The sequence below is a fragment of the Rousettus aegyptiacus genome, unplaced genomic scaffold, assembly GCF_014176215.1.
Source record: "Rousettus aegyptiacus isolate mRouAeg1 unplaced genomic scaffold, mRouAeg1.p scaffold_m13_p_1, whole genome shotgun sequence".
NCBI lineage: Eukaryota > Metazoa > Chordata > Mammalia > Chiroptera > Pteropodidae > Rousettus > Rousettus aegyptiacus.
In genome coordinates this window covers 7,362,460-7,376,763 of record NW_023416284.1, presented here as the reverse complement: position 1 = coordinate 7,376,763, position 14,304 = coordinate 7,362,460, and the positions used below count along the sequence as shown (strand labels likewise).

General features: G+C 55.8%; 1 protein-coding gene across 10 annotated transcripts in view; it reads right to left on the bottom strand.

Moving 5' to 3' along the window:
• Positions 1-3,537: 3,537 nt before the first annotated feature.
• Positions 3,538-14,304, bottom strand: part of VPS13D (vacuolar protein sorting 13 homolog D) — a 216,958-nt gene continuing 206,191 nt past the window's right edge. For 8 of the 10 annotated variants that reach the window (XM_016149446.2, XM_016149452.2, XM_016149453.2 and 5 more), the window contains 2 exons: positions 7,874-8,114; positions 5,935-6,484 (listed from right to left, as the gene is read on the bottom strand). In XM_016149446.2, the coding sequence (XP_016004932.2) occupies positions 6,353-6,484; positions 7,874-8,114 (373 nt within the window). In that variant the 3' untranslated portion in view covers positions 5,935-6,352. Of the gene's footprint in view, positions 6,485-7,873; positions 8,115-14,304 lie in introns of all 10 variants that reach the window. The other 2 variants (XM_016149454.2, XM_036228829.1) reach the window with 1 other exon arrangement.

The following is a 14,304-nucleotide window of genomic DNA, read 5'->3' as shown; positions in this document are numbered from 1 at the left end:
GGCCCCTGGTCTCAGGAGTGCTGAGCCGCCGCTACCCACTCGGGCCTCCCACGTGGACCTCCCGTTCCCCTCTGCCTGGCCGGTTCTTTGCAGCCCGTGGCTACTTGCCTCTCCTGGGGAAGCCTTCCCCGCTCCGTCCTGATGTCCAGGAGCCCAGTGAGGGCGGCAAGTGCGAACCCCTTCTCACCGCGTAGCCCGGGCCCCCAGCACGGAGCCTGGCATCCGGGCGGACACTCCTCACGAGGGCTGGCAGAGGCATAGGGACTCCAGAATCAGGAGAGTGGCCTTTTGCAGCCTTGGCCAAACTTCCCAGGGGTCCCTGTTCCCCTGAAGGTCAGCGAGCGCCTTAGGAAAACATGCCCTAAAGGCAGCACTTCACTCCCTAGGGTGGCCCTGGGAGTCGTCCCAGAACCTCCCCCTGCCCTCTGCCCGCACCCGCTGACCTCTGGGGTCCACTCGCCCACGGCTCCCAGGGGTCAAGTTGGTCTCGATCCCCACATTTCCTCCAAGGCAACACGCGCCTGTGACTTTTGGTGCTTTTGAGTCACACCACAATAAGCGTGGGGTGTGACCCCTGGCTTGGGGTCCTCTAAGGGGCGACAAGTGGGTCACCCAGCACCGGGGAGGGTCAGGCAGCTCTGTGAGGCCGTCGTGCGGGCATCAGAGCGGTTTCAAGCTCCCACTGGGTCAGCTGGAGGCAGCGTGGCTGCGGCCACCAGGCTTCCTCCTTCCCCCTTCCTCCTGTGCTACTTGAAGGACGCACTGCTGTTCCCAGGGAGTACGGGGAAGTTAGAGGTTGCTCCTGGCCACATGAAGGCAGAGGTCAGAGCTCTCTTACACACACGAAAAAGATTGCACAGGGTTTGATTGCTGTAGTCTGTAAACTTGTATCTCTAAGTACGTGTATATGCATCTACCTACTTACCTACCTACCTACCTACCTACCTACCATTTTACAGGCCTCAGAGTGAATATACTTTTGTTCCATGTTTACGGAACATTTATAAAAACTGTTCAAGTGCTTGGACAAAAAGAAAACCATAAAAGATTTTTTTTTTTTTAATGTAGAAACGTTCACTTTAGAGATGGAAAGACTCAAAAATATTAGCAAATAGAACCAGGGAGTGTATCAAAAGAAGAGATTAACACATTATGAGCAAATGGGCCTATTCTAGGGGCTAACGGTGGCTGAGGGTGGTGCAGCATCGGGAAATCTATCGACGACGTAAGGTTATCACATTAAATAATTAACGGGGAGAAAACAACATGGTCGTACCAGATGCTGTGTGTGCATCTGCTGTGAGTCGGCATCCATTCCCAACTCAGAGTCCTCCAAATGAGAGATGGTCGAATTCACCGCTAGGGAAATGCAAAACAAAGTTGAGACTGAGACAGCTGCTCGTGGCCACCAGACCGGCGAGCAGCGGTGCAGGGAGAGGACGCTCCAGGTGACTGCTGCCCGCCGCGTCCCCGCCGGCCTTTTGGGAAAGTGACCTTGCACATACCCTGGCACGATCGGCTCCTGCCGATCCACTGCACGGAAATAAAACTGGTGTCTCAGCACATACACCGGGGCTGCTGGTTGCAGTGGTGCTCTGGGGGGAGGGGCAGGGTCGGACGGGCTGGAAACCAGGGAAATGCCCATCCACGCGGACGGCCGAGTCAATGACGGCACTCCCTGCACTGTCCACTGTCACGCAGCCCTGGCGGGAATGGAGCCGCACCAACCTGCAGCGAACACCGGGGAGCTGCAGGAAAGTGCGTGCGACCCGACTTTACAAAAACGAACGTCGGGAGACCGACCGCAGGCGGACACTTCTGTCCACGATCCACGAACCCGCCCGGACGTAACTCCACGAGCGCAGTGAGCATCTGGGCAACGCGCGAGGTGATTAGCTTGGGGGGGGGGAGGGGTAGTGGGGAGCGGAACGAAAAGGGAAAAATACAACAGCTGCTCTCACGTGACAGACGTGCACGTGGAACTTTATTTTCGTTCTGCGTTTGCACGAGTTTCAACAGGACTGCTTCACGGATGGCTCCTTTTTCCTCCCTCGGTGTCTAGACCTGCCCGGCCAGGGAGACATGGCCAGGAGCTGCGGCCGCTCCTCAGGACCGGTGACGTGGGACCTGCCGGAGGCAGCCGGATGTCACGTGGACACCCTTTCTGTGCCAACGGCTTCCCTGTGCCTCGGATGCTCGGGCAGTTTGTCTCTGAACACTGCGCACTGCCCGGGAGCCCTGAACTACCTCGGTTGTGCTGTCTCATTTGGGGGCGTTGGCCGCACCTCCCACGGTCTCCCCCACTTAGAAGGGGCACATTCTCTAGGTGACGTGTTGCGGTTGCACAGTGTCGCCCCTGGATTTGTTTGACACTGGGCTCTGACGGGTGGGGTGCTGGGACAGGCGAGAGGGAGCACGTCACGCTTAGATGCAGTTCTTGGCCTATCCCATGCTGAAGGCGGCTGGAACCGGGCTGCCTGGTCTCATTTTAAATTCGAGATCACCGACCTCAAGTGAGCTGCCCGATCTGTTCACTTCCCGGTGGCCCTAAACGACCGGCATCGTCTCCCCTCTGCGACCTCCTGCCCGTCTCTGCGACCTCCCTGGGGAAACAGAAGCCAGCGGCCTGCACAGAAGCCAGCCTCCCGCCGCTTCCGCCACGGCCGCTCGCCTTCCGGGCCGGCTGGTCTCCCTTCTCTCCTTCCACTGCCTCCTCGTCACCCTTCGCTTCTCCCCTGCTCGTGGCCACATTACTCCAGGGAGCTGTGGGGACGGTCCCCGATTCCTCTCCTCCAGCTTTTCTCTCCTACCTACTCCGACCTGCCTTCGCCCTCGCCGCTCCGCTGGAACTGCCCTCAGAAGGGTCTCCAGTGGCCTCGATGTCGCAAGCCCAGTATTACTCCACGACCGGTTCTCATCCCACTCGATTCATCGTTCATCTTCCTGCTCCTATAACCTTTCTGGGCCGGCTTCCGGGACCCACCCCCGGGCTTCGCGCCTGTGTCTGGACGGCTCCGCTCACTCTCCCTTGCTGTTCCTCTCCATCTACCTGACCTCTAAACTTTGGGGAGCCCCGGGGCTCAGATCTGGGACCTTCTCTTTGCCACCGCCACTCAGCGCTTTGGGGATTTCATCCGGGCACTGCTTGTCATCTGCATGCTGATGACTCAGCATGGACTGAGCTCCTGAATTCCAGACTGCATGGCGACAGCCTTCCCGACAGCCCCACTGGACATCAAGCAGGCACCTCGAACCTAACATGTCCCCCCCATACCTGCTCCCTGAAGTGTCCCCTTCTTGGTAAACCACGCCCCTCCAGGCGGGGCCTCGTGGGTGGGGTGCAGGAGCAGCCAGCGCACTGCCGGCTCTCGTAAGGTTAAGCCCGACTCAAGGCACAGGGTTCGCCCTCGCGGCGTGCCTCCCTGGAGCGAGGGGGCAGGGGACACAGGTCGCGGGGGACGCTGTAACACGTTTGGCATTGGTCACTGATGATGGTTCTAGGATCTATGGAACACCGAGAAACCACAAGAAAACGTGTCTGGGACGTCAACACAGCCTTTTATTCCACAGGAAGATAAACAACGACTCCGATATGGGAAACGCATTGAAGAGTCTGAATGGGCTGGTGGCTGCCATCGCGCTTGCACCGCGAGGAACTGGATGCTCCGCGTTCGGGGTCTGATCAGGCGGCTGCCATGGTATTCCGAGGCACCGACGACGCTTACGAAGTGGCCCCGGAGCCTCCGGAGCACTGCGGCCAGTGCCGCCGAGCGGCAGGACGCCCGGGCTGGGAAGGGCTGCTGCTCTGTTTTTCAGAGAGCGGCGGCCAGGCCCAGGGGTGTGGGGACGCGCTGACCTCTGGCTGGCCTTCCAGTGGGCAGGGCAGCGGCTACGGTCAGGCGGCGACGTGGGCCGGGCGACTGTGCTGGCTCAGGGAATTAGGACGGCTTTGATTTCTCCTTATCCAATTTACGTTCCTTTCCTCAGAGAGGAACTGGTCCTCGAGGCAGCATGGAAACCGGTGGAACCGTCGTCACGAAGTCTCGGAAGCCGCTGGCTAAATGCCAATCCCAGAAGCAGCTGGGCATTCCTGAGCCAGGGCCGGGCCCGCCGCCTCCAACACCACGGACTTCTCTCCCCACACACCAGGAAGCTGCACCCCAAGCCCTCGAAGCCTCGTCGTCCGGCCCGGGGAGGGCACGAAGCTCTGCGGGCATCCAGTCCCCGGCCCCACCCCGTTTGGTCTTTGGATCACATTTTAACATTCTGAGGTGGAAATGTCAGGGGGCTTGTGTGATCAGAGGAGAGGGGCAACCATTTCAAGAGCTGATTAAAACTAGAAAGCAGCGGGCAGGGGCCCCGAACACCTCTCTGGGGTCCTCTGGGAGCACCCCCTCAACCAGCTCTCCGTGTTGGCGCCCAGGACACCCGGCTGTTGCTGGGGGCAGAGGCAGGCCTCTTTTCTTGAGTAATGCTGTGTGCCTCAACCTGGTGGAGAAATTCAGGCGACTTGGTGCCAGTGAGTGACAGAAGGCCACCGAGCAACCCAGCCGAGAGTCTCATCTTTAGGAGAGCGTGATCCTGGGCAGTGGGTGACTGACGGCAGAACCGCAGCCCCACCTGTGGGGGGCAGGGAGGCTGGGGAGCAGGCCAGAAGCCCTGCGGGCTTTCGTGTGTGAGCGCAGACACGACTCTGACTGCAGCCTGGCGTGCATGCGTGCGCACACACGCGTGCACTCACACACACACACCCCGACCCCTTCAAAAGCCAAGTTTCAATTTTATAGTCTACAAACTTAAGAGTTTGGTGAAGACTATACGAACTCTAGAGTTAAAGATTTTCAAAAACACAATTTAGCTAAAGCAATTAAAACAGGCAATGCTCCTTTCCTGCTTCTCTGAAGACACACACACACACACACACACACACACACACGGAGGGAGAAGGAGAGAGACAGAAAGATCAGCTTCATTTGTGTCTTGGAAGGATCTGGTCCTGAGTTATAAACACCAAAATCTTCCACACATCCACCGACAAGGTTGCAGAAACTGATTAGCTTTATGAAAATGAAAACTTTAAAATCATTTATTCTACAGTGAGGTTCCCCAATGCCCCCAACTAGGCTTTTCCTTCTGACCCAGAAAGTGGGGGGCCCTCACACTGGCATTTAAAACCAAGACAAAAGCCGGTTTGGCCACATCTTGGAAAATTTACAAAAACGGCTTTTTAATACTTAAACTGCACTCCCTTTTCCCAGACTCCCCCTCCTCACCCCAACGCTGCCATCACTGTGCCCTGGGGCGGTGCAGCCTGGGGCTGCCCGAGGCATTAAGAGGCCCGGGACCTCTCCTTTGTCACCCAGGAAGCAGACCATTATTACTGTGGATTTTTAATAAATCTGTGGATTTTTGATAAATTCATGAATTTCTGATTTGTTAAAGAGTTTTATGGAATTTTTTTTCCCCTTCTAAATCAATAGAGCCTACCGATGTCTCAAACTGACCCTCTGATAACCCAAGAAGCACATACAATGCTGGTGTGTGTGTGCGTGTGTATGCGCGTGAATGAGGTAACAACACAATTTTATTTTGAAGTCTGGCAAGACTCATCGGCAGAAAGCCAAAGATAGGTAGATAAAAAATAATAAATTTGTGATAATTTAAGAGCTATCTTTAAAATGGGGTGAGAAATAAATAAGAGGTGGGGTGTTCACGCCACTCTCCTCCCGCTCCTCCGAAGGGCCAGCTCCGGAGCCGGACGCTTGGGCCCTTAGCTCCGGCCTGAGGACTGCCGGCTTCGAAGGCATAACTCTCGAGCGCCAATGTCACTGTGGTCCACTCGTGAGGATGCTCGAGTTTCCAAAACTAAGACATGGCGTTCTTTGACTTTCAAGAACATCTTTTTACAGAGTACCCTGAATCAGACGTGTAGAATTAGTGCAATAGAGGAGCCGATATAATTTTATATTACTTTACAGTTAACAAGCCTTTACACGCATCACAGGCCCTGTTTGGAAACGCGCCTATGTATTTACAAACACACAGTTGAACATATATACATGTTAACAAAATACAAGGCAATCTAAAAATTAGATTCATCTCAGTACATTTTTTTTTACGTTATTCAACCAATACCTTTAAAAATTACTTCCCCATAATCCAATGTCACCCCCGCCCCACAAATTAATACAGTTGGTTTCCACTTGTACCCCGCCGCGTGGCACTTACATTCCCTCATTCCTCGCCATCGGCCCCCACACCGTGTCCTGGCTGTGCCTCTGAGCCCCTCCGAGGGCCTCTGCCCCGGGGTGACGGCGCCGGTCGCGGGCGCCCCCCCAGCCGCTGCGATCCCTCAGGAGTCCAGCTCCAACTGCTCCTGGTTTTCACTGAGTCTTAACATAAGTTGCTGTTCATAGTACAGGCTCTTTGCATAGTTTATTTCTTGTGACAGCTTGACAGCGAGGACCTCCGACTTCACGTGCACCTGGAGAGCAGGACAGAGTGAGTGACCGGCTCCCGCGTGGGGAAGCGGCACAGGACACATTGAGTTAAAGTCGCCGCGGCAGCAGCTCCCAGCCTGGCAGCACAGAGGCCAGACGGGGCATGCTGTCAAGAAACAGTCTCAGGGCCCCACTCCTGGTCTGGGGAGGGGGGGGGGAGGTGGGCGGAATATCGGAATCTGCATCTTTAACACATTCCCCAGGTGACTGCGTAGCCAGCCCCTCCTCTCCTGTACCCGAGGACCAGTTTCGGCTGAGGGCATGAGGCTCTGCTGAGGTCAGGCTAGGAGCAGGAATGAAGGCCTGTGCCTCTGCGATTCAAATCTAGCCTGCTGATGGCCAAAAACGGAAGGAGGAGGAGCACACGGATGCCTTGGGCCTTTCTTATCAAGAGCACTAAACTGCTCACTTGCCTGTAAGGGGCAAAAATGCAGCAGGGGAAGGCTCCCCAGCAAAACAGGGAACTTGTGGGAATAACTCCACTTTCGGGTGTTAACTCTTACTAATCTAGCAGCCTGAATTTAAACCGATGACCCCAGGGGAGTCTACAGAAGCCCCAGGGGAGTCTACAGAAGCCAAACCACACCCGAGTGCATTCCTGAACTCCCAGAAGGTCAGAGGAAAGGGGCTGATAAGGCTGGTTGCCACTTCTGGTCTATAGAAGGACCGAGAGATAAGCAGGACCATTCTGAATGACATGTCACTGCCACAGGCAGGTGGAAAACAAGCCAGACTAACTCCTGGGTTTCATGAAAAGATGTCAAGTCGGAATATGAGCAAGACGGTGCACACAAGCTCCTGCTGCGCCAACAGCCCCTCTGGCTGGGGCGGGGCAAAGTGGTCCGGACGGTCAGGTCTGGGGTCACACAGTGCCCTGCCAACCAAGTCACCTGCCATCACTAGGCGTCCTTACTAGTGAAGTGGGGACAATGACAGTCCAACACCCAGTGACCCTAAAGAAGTACTTAGTGCTAGTACCCAGCCTGGCACACGGTGAGCCCTTAATGAATGGCTATTAACAGTAATGTTATTCCTTAAAAGTCCTGCCATAATGAGATCTTGTACCCTTTGGAGGCACAAGTATAAATTTCATTTACACATATTTATCAATCATTTATCTTGGGTAGGAGCCCATGCTAGACAGTGCTGCTTTGCACAGAAAAAAAAAAAGTGAGCTTCTAACTGCCGTGCAGGAGACAGGATAGGGGCCGGCGTGTGCGCCGACGGGCAACAGAGACAGAGCTGGGGGGCGGCGTCGCTGCGTGCAAGACTGGGGGTGGCCCCCCCGGGGAACCACGGCGGCCCGGCCGAACCCGCACGTGCATGCCCGCTGCAAAGCGGCCGCGGGGCGGGGGCACGCGGCGTCCACTCACCATCGGCTTCTGGTGGGACGGGCCGGGGATGGACACGCCGCTGCTCGTGTTCACCGCTTTCTTGGTCACCTGCACGTACACCTTTCCGTGGTCTTTGGAGACCAGGCAGTGGTAGAGGTCGTCGTACTTGACCTCTAGGAAGATGGCCTCGCGGTCGACATAGTCCCCGCTTTTCAGGAAGTAGACGGCCTTGGAGGAGATGAGCACGCAGTAGCTGTCGATGTTCTCCACGGCGATGAAGCTGCGGGGAGGGGAGGGGGGCACACGGCGCTTCGCTCAGGCCCGACCCGGACCCGGGCTCGCGGGGGGGCGGGGAGGGGGGGAGGGGAGGGGGGCACTCGGTGCTTCGCCCAGGCCCGACCCGGACCCAGGCTCCCTCAGCCCCCGCACCTGTGCAGGTGGCTCCGAGCCTCCGTTTCCTTGTTTGTGAATTAGGAACAGAAGTGACACTGCCTCGCGAGCCGTGAAGCACCCGGCCCCTGGCACGGGGGTGCGTGACACACGACGGGGCGTGATGACGACCCACGGTGTCAACGGGAAACAATTTCCACCCCGAAATCGCACTGTGGGGGCTGTTTCCAGAGACAGTTTTTATGCAGATTAAGACTTAGAGAAAACTATACCAACGCTTTGTTGGACAAAAGAGGAATTAAAAATAACGCTTGTAAATGGTGCCTGAAGTAGCCACTGAGAAAGTTCACGGAGAACGCAGGGGAGGTGACATGGTGGCCGGAGGACACAGGCGGGGTGACGGAGACGGAAGGGGGGGCGGAATTAAAAGGGGTCGCCAAACGGGGTGACGTGAGACGGCGGCACGGGCTCCAGCACGTGCACACCGACTTCCGCGTCCTTCCTGTCACGGTCTAATAAGAGGTCACCCCGTCTCTGTTCGACACCTCTGGTGACACGGAACTTACTCGTGAGACCGCCACTCCATTTGCTGAGAGCCCCAAGAGGTAGAAGGCGCTTAGCGAGCAACGCTGCAATCCTGATTTTCTTAGATTTCAGTCCTTATTCCAGGGGTTTGAGGGCCACTCGGAAAGCAACCCCGTTCCTCCACCGGCTCCCAGATTTAAAGTGGAAATTTATGCGCATCGAACCTCTCAGCTCAGCTACTGAATGGCGGGCAGTGACCCTTGGCGACGGCTCTCGGGGGCCTGGCTGCCTCCTCGGCGTCTTGTGACAGCCTTCCACAATGGGGCGGCAACGTCGGGGGGCAGCGAAGGAGAACGGATGGCGGCGAGAATACTGAACTGACCACGGGCTGGCGGTCAAGCCGCGGCCCCCTGGGACTTGATCTCCTGCGAGAAATTCGCAAACCGTGGCTGCTCAGAGTCCGGGCTCCCTGGAGGACCAGGGTCCCAGGACGGCCTTGCTGCGATGTCAGCAGTCGCAAAACACTCTGATGGGACGGAGGCTGCCTGCTGGCGACAGGCCGGATCCTTTCGGGCACCTGCTCACCCCCGGCTTAGAAAGCGCCCCTCACCTCCAACTCAGAACACGCCCTGTCTCTCGACCTACCTAAACCTCTCCATCCTGAGGATTGACGAGGTCCAACTTCTCCACGAAGCTTCTCGAGGTTTCCCCACGAAACACTCCAATTTCACCCCCACCCCTTGTGAACCCTTAACTGCTTACCTTCCAAAGCACTGCCAAACACCCCTTTATCTTTTTCTGTCTCCTGGACAGTTCTCTGTCCTCTGACTCAGCAGATGTAAGAGTGGGGTCCACAGCCTCCCCCCATGTCTCCCTGAGCATCCCCACCACCCCCCTCTGCCACCCCAAGTGCTTGCTCAAGCGAGCACTGCCTGCCCTGGTCCAGTTGCCATGTGATTACAGCCTCGCGTGACAAAAATTAGGGTTTATTGTTCTGTTCTAACTGGTTGGTAGTGCCAAGAATGTGGACTTGTAAAGTCTCGATGCCAAAACTGAACCCCCAGCAGCTTTCGGTGTCCAGTCTCCCCGTCGCAGGCCTGACGGTGTGGAGGAGGCAGCTTTATAGCACCCGGGGGAGAAAAGGAGGCAGAGACAGACAGGCAGGCAGACAGACAGACAGGTTAAAAAAGCTTCCTGACGGACAGGAGGCAGCGCGAGCCGGCTAGAACGTCCCGGGAAACTAGGTGAGAACTGAAAAGCAACCCACGGGCTCCGAGCACAGGTGGGCGGGCAGGTGGCGGCAGAGGCAGTACGGGGCTATCAAGAGAGATCCCCGAAACTGGCCACTGAAGTTGGGGTGACAGTAGGAATGACATTAAAAATCCGACCGGGATGATATTCTTTCCTCTGGCCCAGCACGGGACGCGGCCCTCGTCCCCCCTCCCACCCCACGCGGCACCTGCCGTAGCTGACGTTCACGCGGGGCCCCTGACGGGGCCGAGGGCTGACCCTCCAGGCAGCTGCTGCTCGCACGCCCGGGACGGAGCGGCTGGCATTCGCAGCCACTTTCCACACTGGAACACTTTCATGGGCTTTAAAATAGACTCCTTTTCAAGATGCCACAGATGACGCAAGCCCTCAGTCAGGCCAGAGCCGCTTGGGGAGGGAGGCTCTGAGCTGGGAGACTCTCCCGTGTGGCGCCTCCCACAGTGCAGGCCAAGCGGGCGGGGACACCTCGCCAGGCTGGGCCACCCCAGCCGGGCCAGCTGCTGTCTACGGGGCTCAGTTTCTTCATCTGGTCGAGATGACACGACCTGCCAGCTTCCGTCACAAAGTCAGTGGAGAAGTCGAAAGACTTCTCTTCATGGCCGTTCAGAGCTCTGAGAACAGGGAGCAGAAAATGTGCACAGCTCCCTATTCTGTGCGTCCAGGGGCCCCACCTGCACCCCGAAGCTGCTACAGATAACATTTTCTGACTCCTACGTGAAATGTTCTAAGTCTTTTCAAATCAAAAGCAGATCAGAGCCAAAGCCATAACCAAGAGGAGGAAGGGAGACCGTGAGGCCGCGGCGGGAGCACCAGGCCCGCACCAGCCTGAGCCAGAACCCGAGGCCCGACCTCGCACGCAGCCGGGTCACATTCCCGCTGAAGCCTCCTCAGCACCCCACCACCAAAGACGAGGCCGAGTGTGAGTGTGCGTGTGCGTGTGTGTATTTTGCAAAGTCTGGCAACCACGTCAAAGAATAGTTAAAACCGAGCTGCAGACGAGGGACTTCCTGCCGTGGCAGGCACCGACCCACATCGTCGCCGTGAGAGGAGCCGAAACTCGGGGTGCAAGAGAAACCCGGCCACGGCGGTGCCCCCCCATCTGGCCTGCCAGTCTGCCCTCCCCCGCTCCTCTCTCCTTCGAGGCTGCAGCACCCCGTCCTTCCTGGCCGTCCCCCCGCAGGCGGCCTGCTCCCCACAGGCTTCCGCTGGGCTCACGCGGGATGCTCAGGGTCCCGCCAAGGGAGCGGCAGCGGCTCTTGCTGCACGTGAGCTGAGTGCAGATGCTGGGCTTCCCACTCTGTCCCCTGTGTAACCAGTGCTTCCCGCGGGGCGGCCCGTGAAGGAGGGACTGTTGGAAACCCTCGTGGGCTGACAGGCGGAGAAAGCCAGCAGGTCTCGTGTTGATTCTGGGTGCATCCTCCCATTCCTTGACCTGCTGGTAACTGGGAGAGAGTAAAACCACGTGGCCAGAAGCACAAAGCTCTGGATGAGCTTTACCCTTCAAATGCACGGACTGCAGAATCACCGAAGGTTCTTTCTGCTGACACGCTTTAGGCTGCTGTAGACACTATGATCGATCCTGTACAAAACCAGGATTTTTAGACTTTGGTTCAAAGTTTTACTTCTAACTCTCCTCTAAAGAGAAAGAGGACCCTCCAACCTTGGGATCAATGCCAGTTTCTTCAGAGAGAAAGGAAGGCGGGGCTAACCCCATCCTCTGAGCGGACAGACGTAACAGTGGTGCATCTGGCGAGGTCCGCTGTCACTGACAACACCCCAAACCCCACGGGCGTTCTCGGCAACAGCAAGGGCACTGCCGACAGTGCCATTGGGCCACCCACTCGGTGGCGGGTAATGTCGTCTCCAAGCACATGGCCAACGTGCCACTGGAACCAGCGAGCCCTAGATGCCGGTTGGCTCTGCCTGTCACTGGCCAGATGGCTTTGTGCGGAGCCTCCCTGCCGTTACCTATAAAACAAGACCCATATCTACTGCGCAGGGCCACGGTGACAATTGGAGCTGATGTACTCGCCCGACACCCGAGACAAGCGGTAGCTACTGTTGCCCTTCTGCTGTGAACGGATGTTGAATTATCCAGATGCTGGGGGAGGGCGCCCACAAATCCTCGCTTCGGTGGGCCGGAGGAATGTGTCCCTCTGACAGGACACGTGGACAACAGGTTCAGGACCAACTGCGCCACAGGGAGAGAGAAACCTGCCCAGCACTCGTTTCAACCGCCCTTTTCAGTTTGAGTCCTTTCTTTACCTCCACTCTTATTGATTGATTGATTTACTTACTTACTTTTGCTTTATTAACTCCATTTATACAGCGATAGTCTACTCACTCTGGAGTCATTTCAAAATCGAAAAAGTTCTGAGTCATCTTTCCCCAGGAATGTGCCTAGAATCGGCCTCTCCCCTGCCGTGTGCCCCCTTTCAAGTCCCTCCGGGACCCCCGGTCTGTGTCTGAGCATGGTTCCACCCCGAGCGCCTGGCTGCCAACCCCCCACGAGGCCCTCTCTCGCCCAGCTCCCTCCTCCTTCAGCATCGCCTGCCACCTGTGGCGGCTGGTGGCATCTCCACCCACCCAAGCAGGCGAGAAGCCCAGTATCGTTCTCAACCCCGCCCCTCGCTCAGAGGAGACACTTTAGCCGGTCTCCGGTCTCCGGACCGTGCTTATGCCACCTCCTAACCCCTCTCGACTCTGTCCCCCCGGCCCCGTCTCCCACCGTGTCCGGGCCTCTCCGCTTCTACCTGCCTTGCTCCCGGCGCCTCCTAACCGGTTTCCTGCCTCCGGTCTCTCCGACCCGGATCCAGCTCTCTGTGGCTGTCAAGGTTACAACTGGTAACATGTCTTTTCGAGCAGGACCCTCTTCGAAATCTCCCCACCCGCCGCCCAGAGCGGGGACGTGGGACGGCGCAGAGGCTCTCAGAACGCAGCCCTGCAGCCCGCCTTCCCCGCCTCTGCCCGTCCTGTCCTCCCGCCCAGCTGCCGCGGCACCTGGCTGGCTCGAGGTCTGCAGAGACGCCATGAACTCTGCCCCCTGCGCTTGCCCGGCGCTTCTCCGCTTCTCTCCTCTCCTCGGCACACTCCTCCTCATCCTGCGGGACCAGGGCAACTGTCCACAGCTTCGCCCAGCTTTCAGGCATAAAGTAACCCCTTCCGCCCGGGGCCCCACACCACACGGCTCGCACTCCTGCTTTAAAAGCCATCATCGTATGTTACAGATAATTGGTAATACTGACTGTTTCCCCTGCTAGACTGTGAACCTGTCGAGGAAAGAGCAAATCTCTCACGTGTCCTGGCACACGGCAGGATTCAATACATGCGTGTGTTGGGTAGTCTTGGAAAATAATGACGAAATAACACTGTGAAGTCCAATGAAATCTGCCAGCGCACATGCACCTTTGGACGGTGGATATATTTTACCCTGTAGTAAAGTTAAAGAATTCTCTCAAAACTCTTGATTTAACTTATTAAAGATTGAGCGAGCCATTCACCTCGATCAGAATAGCTGAGAGTTTCAATTCAGTGTTTATCAAAGGATGTCCAATTCCCTAAGTGTCAATGGTTATTGATAGATTATTTCCTGGTTTAGAAAAGGAAGCTAATGAATTCTATGTCATTCCTCAAAAGGACCTTTTTGTTTTTGCTGTGAGACTGTACATATTACTATAAGGTTTATATTTATAATTATATGCTATCAGAATCAACACCACGACCTGTGCTCAAAAAAATATTCCTGATTTCTCTCTCTCTCTCTCTCTCTCTCTCTCTCAACTTCTCAAGAAGGATAGACAAGACACAAAATACAAGAAATGCTATGTTTACAAAGGGGGCAAGAAAGGAGAATTTTATTCTATTTCTGTAGTCTTTGAATTTGCTACCGAGGTACATTAGTTTATTTCATCAAAAAAGACTTGTCTGGCTGGTGAGTTTGAAGGCTATTTTTGTTTTCTTTTTTATATTTTTCTGTGTTAAAAAAAAAATCTCATGTTATTTTCTAAACCTACATTTTGAAAATACAGTCCAATTGTCAAACTCCAGAAAACAGTATGCTAGAAGGAGCTCCTTAAGTCATGCGGGTTACTCATGGGCACCTTTTTAAAAATGGTAACAGCCACCCTTATAATACCAGTATGCAACTTTGTGATGAAAGTTGTTTATTATGCTTATAATACCAGTATGCAACTTTGTGATGAAAGATTAGAAATAAAATAAGTACTTTTTAAATTTTCTTTCTTTTTTTCTTTCTTAATGAAAATGAGGTTTCTGGCTACAGATAG